Source organism: Agelaius tricolor, unplaced genomic scaffold, assembly GCF_023055355.1.
Source record: "Agelaius tricolor isolate 1412-34295 unplaced genomic scaffold, bAgeTri1.0.p SCAF_19, whole genome shotgun sequence".
Lineage (NCBI taxonomy): Eukaryota > Metazoa > Chordata > Aves > Passeriformes > Icteridae > Agelaius > Agelaius tricolor.
In genome coordinates this window covers 531,489-547,188 of record NW_027269279.1, presented here as the reverse complement: position 1 = coordinate 547,188, position 15,700 = coordinate 531,489, and the positions used below count along the sequence as shown (strand labels likewise).

The 15,700-nt window shown below is 55.8% G+C and overlaps 1 protein-coding gene across 2 annotated transcripts; it reads right to left on the bottom strand.

Moving 5' to 3' along the window:
* Positions 1 to 1,943: 1,943 nt before the first annotated feature.
* SCNN1B (sodium channel epithelial 1 subunit beta) lies at positions 1,944 to 15,466 on the bottom strand. 2 transcript variants are annotated; one of them, XM_071444748.1, is made up of 14 exons: positions 15,400 to 15,451; positions 13,128 to 13,328; positions 10,813 to 11,131; positions 9,378 to 9,777; positions 8,402 to 8,595; positions 8,036 to 8,139; positions 7,438 to 7,601; positions 6,882 to 6,989; positions 5,124 to 5,241; positions 4,516 to 4,591; positions 4,271 to 4,328; positions 3,819 to 3,880; positions 3,363 to 3,438; positions 1,944 to 3,015 (listed from the first exon to the last, which is right to left on the bottom strand). In XM_071444748.1, the coding sequence occupies exons 3-14, from the start codon at positions 11,121 to 11,123 to the stop codon at positions 2,650 to 2,652; spliced, it is 2,037 nt and encodes a 678-aa protein (XP_071300849.1). In that variant the 5' UTR covers positions 11,124 to 11,131; positions 13,128 to 13,328; positions 15,400 to 15,451; the 3' UTR covers positions 1,944 to 2,649. The 2 variants fall into 2 exon arrangements, with proteins under 2 accessions (XP_071300849.1, XP_071300848.1); XM_071444747.1 differs by lacking the exon at positions 13,128 to 13,328 and having other exon boundaries at positions 15,400 to 15,466.
* Positions 15,467 to 15,700: the final 234 nt, after the last annotated feature.

The following is a 15,700-nucleotide window of genomic DNA, read 5'->3' as shown; positions in this document are numbered from 1 at the left end:
TGAGGAGTGCTGGAAATGTTCTGCCAGGTGCTGTAGAGTTCATGCTTTGTGGCAGCTTTTTCAGAGAATTTAATCTACTGTATCTGAGGTGATGGTGTAGGTGCAGCACAGAGGGAGCTGCCTCTAGGCAGTGGCCACTGCTCAGGGCTGTTGTAAATACAGGGTCAGGAAGGGTCTCTGCAGCTGACAGTCGAGGCTTGATAAAGCTCAGCCCTGTGACTAGAACCAGCTTTGTAGGTTGTTCCTGGTGCAATTTCACTATTCAACTGAAAGCCATGAAGTTTGTAAGGAATTTAAGGAAAGTGGTGCTTCCTTGTAGAATTTATTACCATTTGTTATATAGATTTTTGTGAAGCAGCTGGTCTAGCCTTGGTGTGCTCTCCTGGGAGACAACGGGGCAGAATACAGGGGCTGGGCTGGCAGCTGAGTCTGGAGCGCCTGCACTGCTGCTGCAGCTGCAATCCCCTTTGCTCAGCTGGGCTCAGGCTGCTCTGGGTCCAGCCAGGCTGGGACAGAGCTGGAGCCAAGCACTGGAGACACTTCCCACTTTTATGAGATGTCAGACAGCTCCACGAGCCAGCTGTGACTGGTATGGTGAGCTGTCCCTGTCCTGCAGAGAACACTCTGTTCCCTTCACCTGCTGTAAGGAGGGTGCAGCTCACTGGCCGTGCCTCTCCCAGCCTTCCCCTGCCCCAGTGCTGCTGGGGGAGGTTTTGGGGCTGTTCCTTGCCTGCTGCTGTTGGCCTGGGCTGGCAGCCAGCTGGGGCTGAAGTCATGAGGACAGGGTGAGCAGCCTGGGACCTGCTGCCCATCATCCCAGGGACCTGCTGGTGACAGGGTGAGAGATGATGCCCAGGTTCTTGCTCTCAGCATTCCCCATGTTTTAAGAAATGTGCTCTGGTTTTTCACTGATTTATCCTTAGGAGCCTTTGCCAAGGATGGCACTGCATACAGTGAGCACTGATTCAGGAGGGGAGGGTGGCAGGTCCTTGTTTCCCACTCAGCTGTGATATGGGATCGAGTGCCATCACTCTACGAGAGCTCTCCTGTGGGAAAGGAGGCTGTGCTTGTGAGTTTGTGGTACCCAGAGATGGAAATGTTCCTTTCAGGAGACAGGAAAAGTCTAGGACAGCTTGTAAGGGCTGCCTTCCTCTGTCTTTACAGATGTGTTTGCTGTCATTTGCCCTCTTTGCACTCTGGTGGGTTTAGGGCTCGCTGAGCTCAGGCTCTGCCTGGGTGGGGTGGTTCTGTACAGAGCAGTGTGTTTGGGGCTGTTGGTCCTTCTTCCTTCAAGTGAGAACCAGCTGGGGGAGAAAGGGCTGGGGCAGTGTGTGGGTATGTGAAGGAGGTACTCCCTGCATCAGGATTCAGTGAATTTTGAACACAGAGTTCTGTTGTGTGGGGCAGAGGCAGCTGTGCTGGTGGCACCTCAGCTGTCAAATGCTCCCCCAGTTCCTCTGTCCTGCTGCTGGTGGTCATCAGCAGCTGGCCCCACATTTCCAGCACTGCCGAGGGGCTGGAGGGGCCCTGGGCACGCTCTGCCCCATGGCCCTGCAGCAGAGCACCCTGTGCTCGGGGACCTTGCTGTGCAGAGGGATCCTGGACCCCCCTCTCTGCAGCTGTCCCATGCTGGGCGCCGTGCCCAGAACAGCGTGTTCTGCTACGAGGTTTAACCACAGGATTGTGCTTCCTCTTGAACTTCTGCAGAGGTACTTCAGCAAGGCCATCCCCCGTGATGGGTTCCTGGGAAAGCTCCTGGGGCCCACAGCCAGCCAGGGACAGGTGAGCTCCCTGCCCCACTCAGCTCAGCCCCACAGGCACCACCCAAGGGCCCCGCTGCCCCCGTGTCAGGGTGGGCACCCTGTGTTCTCCTCCTCCCAAGCCACTGCCATCAACCTCTTGCCAGCACTGCACTACCCCCGCTGCCAGCAGGGAAGCTAATGGCAACTTTTAAATCAACTTTTTATTATTGCAAGAATGATAATTAAACAGGCTGGTGCCTCCTCCCACCCGAGTCTCTGTGGAGTGGTGTTCTTGGCACACACCGTCAGCTGTGCCCACCCGCACCGTGAGTGGTACAAACCCTGGGCAGCAGCACAATGGGCACCCAGGGGCTCCAGCAGTGAAGGGAGAGTTCAGTTTCCATTGTAGTTCTTTGGGAATGGAAATTCTGCAGCCTCAGAAGTCAGAAGCAGCTTTGGTGCCATCCCAAGGCTCTGCTCCATGTATGGCACACGCTGTGCCACATCCCTGCAGCCAAGAGCACTGGAGAAGGGGGTAGGATGAGACAGTCTTTAAGGTCCCTTCCAACACAAACTCTTTTAGGGTTCTGTGATGTACCAGGCTACGGCCTTGCATCCACTGTGAGCACATCCTGTCCTCTCCCTGCCACCACCCTGCTCTGCTCACTGGGAATTGCTTCCCACCCACCTGGTGACGAGAAACAGTGACATGATTTTACAGCAACACTGATGTACACAAGCCCTACACACTAAAGCCAAAGCCTGACTCTGTGAGGTTTATTGCAGGGTTTATTAGGCAGAGCTTCCTGCCAGCGCTCAGTCATAGGAGAGGACAGCCTGGGCTTTAATTCCCTCTGACTGTGGACAGAGATCTGCCCGGCCCGTGGGAGCGGGCAGGCCCCTGCGCTCACTCGGTGTCCGCGTCGCTCTCGGGGCCCAGCGTGTCCAGGGGCTGCACCCGCAGGGAGTCGTAGTTGGGCGGGGGCGTGCCGGGCTCGGGGGGCAGCGCCGGGGCCCCGGGCACGGCCCCCACGGGCTCGGGCTGGAAGCCCAGGTTGGTGTGGGCCTCCACCAGCTCTGACACCGTCGGGGGCGCGTCCGGGAACCGCGCCCGCGCCCGCCGCTGCTTCAGGCCTTTGCACCAGCTGATGACGTTGATGATGGTGATCCACAGCGAGTCGATGATGATCTCCCCAAACTCAATGAGGCACAGCACCGAGCCCCCCATCCAGAACCCGAACTGGCCTCCCAGGCTCGACAGCAGCCAAACGATCTGTGGGAGGAGAGCAGAGTGAGCCCCCAGATGTGCCCCAGCCCGATCCATCACCCGTGTGCCAGTGCTGGTGTGGGTGATGCCCCTGCACCTGGGACCTGCCTGCTGGGGCCCCTCCTGTGCTGGTGCTGCCCTGCAGGGCTGGGACAGGGATGAGAGGTGGAGTGGGGGAAGGAATTGAGGGCTGTGAGCCACCAGGCAGAGGTGGCTTCATCCACTTCATTTCAGCAGGTGTGCCAAGAAGCAGCCTCGAGGGACAGACTGTCCCCCAGGGCACTGAGCCCTGCCTGTCCCAGCTGGCTGGCTCCTGTGCCTGCCCTGCCAGAAGGGCTGGCATGGGCACTCACCGTGGTGGCAGCTGACTCTGAGATGGTGCGGTAGTTGTACTCCTGGAAGTAAATGTTCAGCTTGATGATCCCATTCCTGTAAAGAGCAAAACCCACCTCCGTGAGGAGCTGCCTGTCAATGCCCTGCACCTCTGCTCCAGCCTGGCCGTGGGACAGAGAGACACCAAGACATCAGTACAGCGTGACAAACGTTATGACATTGGAACTGTCCTTAAGGCTGATTTTACCTTGCTACATGTTTGCGTTTGACTGGCCCAGTGTGCAGCTCTGGAGAGCAGAGGACATGCATGAAGTGCCTTTTGGATCTGCTTTTTGTGTGTCCCAGGTGAACACACTGCAAACCTTGTCCTCCCTGAGCATTTGCACCCGCGCGCGCTGGCCCAGAGCCAGGGCTCGTGTCAGGCTGATGTTAACAGGCTCAGCAAAGAAGATAAAGTGGTTGTTCCTTTCACTCACCTGTCCAGAGTCACATTTGTTGACATATCCCTTTCATAAGACAGAATATGGAAAATCCAGTCCTAAGGAAACAAAATCTGTTCAGAAAGAGCAGAGACATCCTGTGCTCCTGAAGAGCACAAGCCCTGCAGGTGCTGTGCCCCGTGCCAGGCAGCCCTGGCACCCTGTGCAGCTGGAGGGGCACTGTGGGGTGAGCAGGGCAGCTCTGCCTCAGCAGGGCCGTGGGTGCTCCTTCCCTGTCCCATGTGGGCTCAGCCTTGGGCTGACACTGGGACAGAACCCAGCAGGGAGGGGCCACTCTGGGGTCCCTCCCTGCCTCATGCCCTGGTGCTGGGCTGGTCTGCGTGTGGAAAACATGGACTGCAGCAGAGGTGCTCTGACAACAGCCAGGGCCCATGTGCCTGGGAACAGGAGCCAGCAGTGTCTGCTACAGGCCAAGCAATGGGGGTTACCTCAGAGGCTTCTGATGGCCAGTCTGCCATGGAGATGGTCATCTTGTACTGGGTGTCACTGCAGTGGAGAGGGACAGCATTAGTAGGGAGATTTCCCCTCCTCTGAAGTCCCTGGAACTTCAGTTCTCATACAGCAAACCAGCCGTGCAGGGTTTGCTGCCCTTTTGGGACAGTCAGGACTGATGGGAGTCAACATGAAGGATCCCTCCACCTCCACAGCAACCAGATCAGGCTCAGGTACTCACTTGCATGTTTCTTTGCAGGAGTCAATGCAGATCTGACGCTGTTTTATGCTGGATCTCAGTGAGGAATAGCAATATGCTGTTTGGTGAAAACAAAATTAAAGTATTTCTTTAGATAAGGTCCCAGTTACTGAGGTATATCAGTTCCATTTATCAAAATAAATATTAGGTATGACCATTCAGCACAGATTTGCCATCTTTCCTTTCCTTGAGAAACTTGAGCAAAACATTGAGGCACTTTGCTAATAAATAAAAAATAAACTGTCAGTTTCTGAAGGCAGTTCTTACAGAACCAGCTTGCCCAGGGCTGGTATTTTTGGCACAGCCCTGGCCTCTGCCAGCACAGAGCTGTGCTACCCCAGGCGGGCACTGGACCCTCCATTGCCCCTGCCAGGGGACCCAGAATTTTTGGTGCAGAGCCCTGGAGTGGTACCCTGTGAGTGATTCTCTCTCTTTGGTGCCCAAGGGCTCCCCCAGCCCACAGCCAGGACCAAACGCAGCCCCTGCTCCCCAGCACGGGCCCAGGTGGCCTCGTCCCACGGGGAGCAGCTGGGCAGGACCTGCAAGGACAGCAGCAGAGCCCGGCCCCAGAAAGCCCCAGCAGCTCTTACCCCAGCCTGGGTTGTCCTCGTTGTTGCAGTAATTCACCCCTTCAGGCAAAGGGAACATGTAGTGCCCACACCCACAGATCTCCACCATGTGGGTTTGGAAGCAGGAGCGCAGGCAGGCCTGGGGAGGCAAGAGGGATGCTCAGCCCTGGGGAGCTGTGCACTGCTGGGATGGCAGCGGCCCCAGAGCCCTCTGCCCCCAGGAGCTCCCTCTCCTGCACTGAACAGGTGATCTTGGGGCTGCCAGGGCCTGCCAGCCTTGCTGGGCATTGGAGTTCTTCAGGCCACTCGTGAGACCTCGTGGGCAATGCAGGGAGCTCAGCACCTGCTCCCACTCACACAAGAAACTGCTCATTTCTCGATTATTTTAGGGCTTCACAGAAGTAACATTCAAGCTTCCAAAAGGGAATACAAACGTTCTGTTCCACCACAGACAGGGCTGTGCTCTCCAGGCTTTACACAACACTGACAAAGGGCTGGTTTTACATTTTAAGGCCAGGAATTTCCAAATCCTTCAACACAAAGAGCAGACAAATGAATGATCTTTGTGTAGGTGCTGCTCTTCTGGGGAGGATTGTGGCTGCAGCTCCAGCTGCTGCACTGCCATTAGCTTGGTGAGGCGTGAAGTTCATCACCCAGGACTGGAGAGGGATTCTGCACGAGGCAGCACAAAGCAATAGCAAAGTCTGTGAGAAGATAATTAAATTTAACCGGTGTGGGCAGGACAGGCAGAGAATTTCCATGTGATAGGAAAGGTCCACAGAGTGCAGAGCAGCCAGGCAGTGATGGAGAGCCTGGTTTAGCTGAGAGGGCTCTGAAGTGGTGTTACGTGGGCACAGAACTCCGTCAGCATTTGCACTTCCAGGGAATAATGCAATCCTCCTGAGTGTTTGCTTAAACCTTATACAAGCATCTTCAAAAGCTGGCTAAAGTGGTCCAGTTGTTATTATATTATATAAAGGTAGAAATACAAAACCACTGCCAGCCCCAGCCCAAAGCCCTCCTGATCTCCAGGTGCATCTGTGAATCACCCCAAATGGTTTGGGTGTTTCCCTTATTATCACATTGCACCCTCAAGAGCTGCTTCTCTCTCCAGCACAGCCTGTTAGAGGTTAATTTGTATTAACCTCTGCTTAATGTTGGCCCTCTAATTTTCTACAGTTGCAAGGTTTACTGACACTCAACTTTCTCATCCCATTTTCAGAGTGATGAAGAACCAAAGGGTTGTCTCCCTTCCTGCACAAACCAGCTGCATTTTCAGGGTGAAAAATTACTTGATTCCCCCAAAGAGAAAAAAGTTAAAGATCACAGGAGCGTTCAGAGGGAGACTCTCTCCTTTGTACTCCTCTCCTTTCAGGGGTAAATATCACTTGTGTTCACGAAACACAGGTTCCTGAGAAGTGTCACTTTGACATTGTCTCAGCAGAAGTTTCCCAGAGCCTCAATGACTATTTCTACAGAGCCATGTGGGGCTTAGGTCAGATATGAGGAAAAACTTTTCATGGAAAGGGTTGTAAAGCATTTGAACAGGCTGCCCAGGGCAGTGGTGAAGTCACCATCTCTGGAAGTGTTCAAAAATCATTTGATGTGGCACTTGAGGACATGGTTTATCAGTGCTGGTGCTGTGTTGATACTTGGATTTGATTATCTTGAAAGGTTTTATGGTTTTATGATTCCCCAGTACCCTACATGATAGGCAAAGATCTAAGTGCTTTGACGGTTTTTCCTAAAGAGTGGTGTTTGATGCAGAGGGTGTTTCACCTGGATGGAGTAGGAGGTGTTGTACTGGCTGTAGAGGTTTCTGACGGGGACGTCGGAGCCGTTCACGGTGCAGTCGCTGTAGGGGTAACCCATCCGCTCCAGCTCGTCCTGCGGAGAAACCCAAACACCAGACTGTGCTCATCTCTTCTCCACAGGTCCCTGCGCCCGTTCTCCAGAGCTCTGCAATTCTGCGCTCCCCAATGGCTTTGCTAGAGATGAGAGTCAGCGGTGGCAGAGCTGAGGAGGCTGCAGCCCCTTCCCTGGGTGGATCCAGGCAGGCCAGGCTGCTCAGGGGCTGCCAAAGCCCCTTCTGACGTGTCTGACGTGCTGCACAAAGAGACAACCACGACCCGAGCCCAGAATCCCGGCCTCAATCAAGCACTTTGCCAGGACAGTTACATAAAATCCTCCATAAAGCGCTCCAGCCCCTGACAGGTGTGTACCTCGTCTCCTTTGGTTTGAGCCAGTTCAGCAAAGACTTAAAGCAAACTTGGTTTGGGTCCCATCAGATAACATTATTCTCAGACAATCTGCTCCCGAGGAATGCCACACATACCACCAGCACTCCAATGGAGGTTTCTGTCCCAGCCATGGCGTAGATGCCCTGATCCTTGAGAAAGGGGAAGCTCTTCTGTTGGTGCAGCATGAGCCTGGCCCCAGCAGCGGAGGACAGGTAGGGAATGTAGTCCTGCTGGCTGATGTCCAGAATCAGCTTCAGCCCTGGGACACCAGAAAAAACACTCACAACAGGAATTGTATTGGAAGGTGAGGCTTGGGGAAAGAAGGGAGTCTATTTTCTCCTCCCTGTTCCTTGGGAAGAGCCAGAGCCTGGCTGCCACAGCAGCCTGGTCTGGGGAGGAACACTTGTGGTGGTGAATGCCCAGAACTGCAATAGCTGGCAATAGTCGGGTGTTGCCTCAGATATTTCAAATATCAGAGGATGCCCTTCTGCTACATGTCTGTAGTCACTTTTTTCTATGTGGCACATTTTCCTTTTGGGGCTCATCCCCTCCTGGAAAGCCTCTGCTCCCTGTTGCAGTGCTCAAGTGACAGAGGAATCGTAAGTCTGTCCTGAGGGACAGAAATGGGCACCAAGAGACAGAGCCCTCACGTCTGCCCCTCCAGCCCCCTCCTCCACCACAGAGCTCCCTTACCGAACTCAGCCCCAGGGTTGGAAGAATTCAGAGCCTCTTCATCCATGCCCCAGTTAAAGATGTAGCAGTTACCATGGTCTGGGTGGTAGATTTGGGTGAAATTCCTGGAGGAATCATACACAGAAAACTGTGACTCATGGGAGGACTAAAGGCGTGTGACATAAAGCAGAAGGTGGGCCCAGCTCAGCAGCTGTGCTTCCCAACACTGGGAAGTGTTGCTAGAGCTGAGAATCAGCAGCAAGCTCATTATCAGCTGATCTATACCAATCTCATTAGCAGCTGATATATACCTTACAAAGAGAAAGGAACCCGTGTGCTGTTTGTTCCACAGGGACAGAAAGGAGCAGGGAGCTTGTGTGCACCTACTTGTAGTTGCAGGGTTCGGCCCCATAGAGACAGGCCAGGATCATGTCCTCTGCCTGGTAGCCCATCCTGATCCTCTCGTGCAGCGGGACCTTGGAGAGGATGGAGGTGGACTGCAGGATGTACCACTCGGTCACCGCCTGCGCCGCGCTGCTGAAGTTCCTGTACGTGCAGTTCTCAGAGCCCTGGTGGCTGCACTGGGGACACAGAGCAGGCAGCCTGAGCCTGGGGGACAGCAGGGCCCTGGGGGACCCCTCCCCATGTGCTCACCCGCATGCCAGCCCTGCCTGCAGCTCCAGGGACTGAGAGGTTCAGCCTGACGGGGCCACAGGCCGGCTGTCACTGAGCTGGCTGTCACTGAGCTGGCTGTCACTGAGCTGGCTGTCACTCTGAGCTGGCTGTCACTCTGAGCCGGCTGTCACTCTGAGCTGGCTGTCACTGAGCTGGCTGTCATTACAGGGTCCTTCCCCAGGGACACTTCCCTGCTGGGCAGGTTATACATCATCCCCAGGGTGACCCCACCAGTTAACAGAAAATGTCAGTTTTGGACCAATTCTTTAAGGCTGTAGTTTCCCCAGCCTCCGAGGTCTGCCCAGGCAGGGTCCTTGGAGCCTCCATGGGAGCAGGGGTGAGGGGTTCCAGGATCACCTTGTGCCTCTGCACTGTGGACTGCAGCAGGAAAGGGATGGGGCAGCAGCCACAGCCTCTCCCTGGCATTTTGGGTGCCCGACCCCAGGAAGGGATGAAGGTGCCTGGGAGCCCCCAGGACCACCCCTGCCCTGGCTCTGTCCTGGGCTCAGCCTGCAGCAGGGTCTGGGCACTGGCAGTCCCCAGACCTGGCACGGCCAGAGCAGAATCCCAGGGCAGAGGGCCATGGGCAGCTGGTGCAGAGGAGACACAGATCTCCCCGCTGCATCCTTGCCAAGGCACCCATCCCTCATCTCTGCCCGCTGCCACTGCAGGACCCCTCTCATCTCACCAGCTTCACTGCCAGCTTGTACTTTTTCTCTTCCAACGTGGTGTTGGCTGGGGCAGGTGCAGCAGTGGTTTGGTTCCCCTCAGTGGTTTCGTTGTCCATGGTTCCATTGGTCCCATAGAGCTGGTGGCCCTCAGCAGTGTCACTGCTCACATTGGCTCTGCTGTCCATGGCAGTTTCGTTGTCCACAGCAGTCTGGTTGGTCTCAAAGATGTCCAGGATGATGGGATTGTCTTTGTCGTGCTCGTCAATGAGCACCAGGGGGATCTGGTTCCAGAGCTCCAGGTCGAGTGGCAGGGACATGTTCTCAGTGCTGTTGCCTGGCGTGGGCTGCAGGATCCTCTCCAGGGCTGCCTCGATGAGCCTGTCCAGCTCCTTCAGCAGGGGCTTCACCTCCGAGTACCTGCGGGACACGTGGCAGCTCACCCGCCACACCCCTGGCTTGGACCCTCCTGGGCACCTCAGAGTGTGCCTCAATTTACTGCAGGACAAGGGGAGCTGCCATGCACAGCACGGCCAGCTCGGACCCTGGGCAGAGCAGTGAGAGGATAAACAGGGAGTGCTGCAGGGCTGAACACACCTGTGCTGGGCCACGTTGGTTCTAGTTCAGTAATTCACTGCAGTTTACACAAAACATCTCTAGCAAGTGGAGGAAAAACTACCCCTAAGCAATTCTTGTGTTGGCTGGGAGCGTCTTGCCTTGGGCTACACTATTGCATGGATTTAAAACAATGATAAATTTAAAGCAACTCTAATGAAAATCAGTGACTCCTTTGAAATCACAATTCAGCTCTCTGTCCCTATGGCAGACAGGACTGTGGAACCAGCTCTCAGTGACTGCAGTATGAACAATGAGAAGAATGCTCACAGTGAGGAAGGGGAAGGAAAGTGTGGGAAAAGATGGAAAGACTGATTCTAGCTGGGAAGGGTGAGCTGAATTTGGTTCTTTTATGAGCTGAGGAAAGTTTGCAGGGAGGTAAAAACCTTCATTAGATTGACTGATATGGTACAGAAACTGTGTTAGGAAGAAACTCTTCCTCATGAGGGTGGGAGGCCCTGGCACAGGTGCCCAGAGAAGCTGTGGCTGCCCCTGGAGCCCTGGAAATGTCCCAGGCCAGGTTGGACAGGGCTGGGATAGTGGAAGGTGTCCCTGCCCAGGGCAGGGGGTGAAATAAGATGAACTTGAAGGTCCCTTCCCAACCCAAACTGTTCTGGGATTCTGTGAAGCCCAGGAGAACTTGCAGGGAGATGAACCCTCCTCTGGCCCTGAGCCATTAATCTTCACATTGTTCTTTATTTGTTTTTAGGGATACCTGGAGACTCCATTGATGCTCCTAATGTGATGTCTCAGACAGGAACGGGCCCTCAGTACCTCACACTGGCAATGTTTCTGAGGGGTTAGGGCACACATGGGGAAATTGGGAGAAGAAAAACTTACTTGAAGGGGTTGGCGTTGCAGATGGTGACTGCAGGGAACTTCATGGTCTTAAAGCCAATGGAGAGGGATGAGGTGACGTTGTAGGAGAGGTAGGTGTTGATGAGGATCCCCCACTGCCAGAACACCAGGGATGCAAAGAGCAGCGTTAGGAAGAACCAGATTAATTTCTTCTTTGGCCCCTCCTTGATGATGCGCTTGGGGCCGTGGGTGTTGGTGTTGTCGCAGTACCAGACCAGCAGCTCCTTGTAGGTGTAGCCAGGGCCCTTCTGCAGGCGGTGCAGTGCCCGCACCAGGTACTTCTTCAGGTTCATGCTGCTGCCTGCAAGCAGGAGAAAAGACATCAGAGCAGCTCTGAGAGGAGCAGGGCCTGTGCCACTCCAGGTGCCCCAGTTGGGCAGCCCAGCAGGAGTGGGGCGGCCACTGCAATGGCACGGCCGTGGTTTGTAACCCAGAAAACACTCAAATGTTCTGCAGGGTCATGCCATGGCAGCAGCATGGCACCCAGCCTCCTCTACAGGAGAGCTTTGGGACTGGCAGTTCCACTTTGGTGAATGGTTTTGTCACATTTGGGTTCTTGCTGGCCCCACCAGAGCCGAGTGACCTGCGGGACGTGGCCGTGCCCGGTGACTCCCGAGCCTGGCAGGGCCCTGCAGTGTGGCAATGCCTGCCCAGGTGCTGCTCGGGGAGTGGGAATGCTGTGTGCACTCTGATCCAGCTGGAATGCTGTCCCAGCCTCAGCCAACACTAGATGGACCAAGCAGTACACGCAGGAGCTGGCCTGGGTAGAGCTCGGGCTCACAGCGCTCAGGGATCAACCTCACATGGAGCCTGAGACAATTTTTCTTTAAAGTAAGAAGTATTAGAGCACATGCAGCTTTCAGAGGGACAGAAGAAGAGGAGCTGGAAGCAGCAGCACCTTTCCCAGGACCAGGAATGCTGTCCAGGGCTGCTGCCTGCTGGAGGAGGGAAACCAGATTGGTTTTTTCCACCAAATTCCTTTGTCTGTCAGATATTATCAGTATGCCCCCCACTCCTCTGCTCTGGTGAGGGATGCTGCATACTTGGCATTCATGTTGTGAGTAAATAGAACATTTTGTGCTGCTATTTTAAGGTTAGAATCTGTGTTACTAAATCTTAACATCCCGAGGCAGGATTTCAAAAAGAACCTGAGGCAGCCACTCAGAACATTTGTCAGATTTAAGCTGCAGGAGAGCAGAGTTAAAGATTAATGCTGGGAATAGCCCCATCCTGGGAGGAAGAGTGGCGGAATAATGCAGCAATAGTTCACCAAGGAGCAGCACTCGGCAGGGCAGGAATGAGAGTGACACAGCATTACTTGCAGGTGAGCAAAGAAGGCAGCAAAGGTGTGCACGGGCCCTGGGGAGTGAAAGGAGGCGGGTTTTTCACACTTTTCAAAAATAAAGAAGGTGATACTGATTCCTTGATCTGCTGGCCAGATCTGCAAGTTCTCCTGAGTAGCACACAGAGGGTTTGATAACACCATAAACCCAACAGATTTTGAAGTCTCGCTGCATGACACAAAGAGAGGTGATGGTTTTCACAGTGTGCCTATTACCTCTGATGTTAGATGTAGGTGATCCTCTGTGGGAGAGGACTTTGGGGAGAACAAACCCCAGCTGCTTCCTCTAAGATCCGAGGGCAGGCTGCACTCCTCTAGACAAAGGTTTTGTTCTCCAAGGAACTCGTGTCCTGGGACTGGGACCCCCTGGACTCCCAGCCTCACCATCCCATCCTCCATGCCCTTGTGCCGCTGAGGTTCCCCCTGCCCGTGGAGGGAGCACACCTTGCAGCAGAGCCTGGCCGGGTTTGGGCAGATACCAGCAGAGGGGGGCCAGTGCCCTCAGCCTGTCCGAGCTGCCCCGGCTGTGAGGAGATGCCAGCCCCGGGGCGGTGCTGCCCCAGCCCTGCAGGGTGAGCCAGCCCTGCCTTACAGAGCCCAGTGCTCAGAGCTGCCCTACATCTGGGAGCCCAGCGAGGCCACGAGGAAATGCTTTCTGCCTTTTAACAAATCCAGTAACAGATTTAGATCAGATTGCAGTTTCCAGCCCCTGCCTGGCTGCTGCTGCCAGCTGCGTGCCCTGGCTGTCCCTGCTGTCACCAACCACTGGCTCCTGCCACAGGGAGACCCCACTTGTGCTGGTCTCTGTGGGTCACTCATCAACCTGCCAGTGCTGGGAGAAATTATTCCTTTTTATATGGAATAAAAGAAATGGCAAGAAGCAAAAGCTGCATTTGAATATGCCTGGATGACTTTTTTGCGATGTATATTCTCATTTTAACAGTTTTCTTCCTACCTTTATTTCCAGTGTTTCCAAACAGGCTCCTTCCTTGCTGACAGCTGGAAGCTGCCCCAGGTGAGCCCCAAGGCCCTGTTTTGGGGGCTCCTCCCTGGCACAGTGCTCAGAGCTCAGCCCAGAGCTGCTCAGGGCAGGGTTGGTGCCAGGTTTGGTGCCAGCCTGGGGTGGGTCCTGCTCTGTCCCATCAGTGGGCTGCACCTGAGCAGAGAGGTGATAAATGAGGGGTGTAAGGACCCACTCTCCATCCGTGCACTGACAACTGTGTCTCCTTCCCACAGCCCCTCCGGAGGGAGGACGAGGAGCAGCGATGGAGCAGGAGCTGAGCAGGGCTGGGGGCACAGAGGGGCCACCCCCTCAACAGACACACATCCCTGAAGCCTTTGCAGGTGGCTCTGGGGAGCCAGCACTGCGTCACATCCCTGCTCTGCTCCAGGCTGCCCTGGTCACAGACCCCAGGGCTGTGAGACCCTGTGTGTGCCCACAGGGTGCCATGGCCCCTCTCCTGATGACCAAAGCCATCCTAGGAGAAACCTGCTCCTGGTTCCAGTGGGGTTTCTCTGTGCTGTGGACATGTCCTCCCTGTCTCCAGCAGCTGATCCAGCCCTGCCTCATCCCAGCATCACCCTGGGTGAAACTCCTCCACCTCACAGTGACATCAGACTCCCACATTACGAAATGATCCTGTTGACTCTGTTGAATCTCCTCTGGGGTTTTCCTAGGGCAATTGCCACTTGAAGGAAATAAAGTCATAAGCAAAACTTGCCCCACTCCTGGAAGCTCCAGAGTCAGATATGGGCAGCAAAACCACGCTGACACTACCAGCCTGATGACACTGTGATTGCTCAGCACTTTCTCTCCTGAGACACACCAGTCACTCCTCTCTGATGACCAGCTGCTCATCTGCCATCTCCCCTGAACCCTGAGGGAAAAGCCTAGTTTTCCTAAATGAGACATCTCTCTAGTGGTACTTTTGCAAATTAGAGGAATTTCTTTTATTACCTGACAAGTTTACAGGTTGGCAGTTTGAAAAGTGGAGCAGCCACGTGCCAGTGAGCAATGAAAGCCTGTCTCAAGGTGGGGTCAGAGCTCCCAGCAGATGCTCTGTGCTGCCGGTGCAGGGCCAGTGGCCAGGGCACACCGTGCCAGCTCCACCGCCCACGGCTCCAGCCCACGCAGGCGCCTCCGGGGCTCCAGCCCCCGGGCAGGCGTGCAGCACTCAGGAGTATTTACAGTCTGGAGTCAGATAGCGCTGCCCCGACGCTGTGCCGTGTGCCAGGCACTCTGCTCCCGCCGCCCTGCCCAGCCCTGAGCTCCCTCTGCTCTGCAGCCGGGCTGGGGCTGCTGGGGCTGCAGAAGGGAGGGCTCCAGGCAGAGCTCAGAGCCCTGCCAGGGCCTGAAGGGGCTCCAGGAGAGCTGCAGAGGGACTGGGGACAGGGCCTGCAGTGACAAGGGCAACAAGGGGTAATAGTTTCCCACTACCAGAGGGCAGGGATGGATGGGATATTGGAAAGAAATCCTTCCCTGGGAGGGTGGGGAGGCCCTGGCACAGGGTGCCCAGGGCTTGGAGCAGCCTGAGGTAGTGGAAGGTGTCCCTGCCCAGGGCAGGGGGTGAAATGAGGTGGACTTGGAGGTCCCTTCCAACTCAACCCAATCATGATCCTGTGGCTCCCATGATGTCCCTGTCTCTTGGGACAATCACAAGCCGTGCTCCTCATGTGCCAGGAAGGTCACATTGTGAGTTCACTTGGCTGCTTGGGCAAGGAATCCTGGACAGTAAGAGGAGCACACCCCCAACAGGAGCAGAGCGACTGCATCCCTGGGATGCTGCGGGCACACTGCCTCACTGGGAGCACCACCCTGGGGGAGATGGCACATTTCCAACGCCAAACCAAACACTGAACTACTCCCCGAAGATGCAGTTTGCTCCCATTCTCTTTTATCAGAAAGATTAAAGGAACCCCCTGGGTAAATAAAGGCTAAATGCGAATTACTGCCCCTTGCTGCACGCCGGGTACACCCCAAACCCCTGCCCAGCACGAAAACCTGCCCCGCTGCTGCCAAACCAGGCAGAGACCGGGTGACCTCAGGAGTGTAGCAGAGTAAAAGACACCACGGCCAGTCCCGTCGAGCCGGTCCCTTCGGCCCGAGACGCTGCCCGGGGATGCCCGCGGGCGCTGAGAGATGCCAGGGCATCCCCGGGCAGCGTCTCGGCCCAAGGGACCGGCAGCGCCCACCCGCACGGCCCGGCCCGGCCCCCGGCGCCCCGTACCTGCCGCCCGTGCGGCTCCGGCCGCGCTCCCGCCGACACCGGCACCGGCCCCGGCCCCGCCGCCCGGCCCGCCCCGGCCCGCCCCGGCCGCACGGCTGGGCCCGCCCTCCCGTGCCGAGAGCGCTCCCCGGCCGGTCCCGGTTCCTTGGAACACCGCTCTGGTCTCCTCCCAGCGCATCCCGAGGAATGGCGCCTGATTCTGCTGCTCCTGCTCCCGCCGCGCCAAGCGCAGCCCGGGACCAGTGGCACGAACCTCACAGAATCACAGAATTACTCGGTTAGGAAGGGACCTTAGGAACAG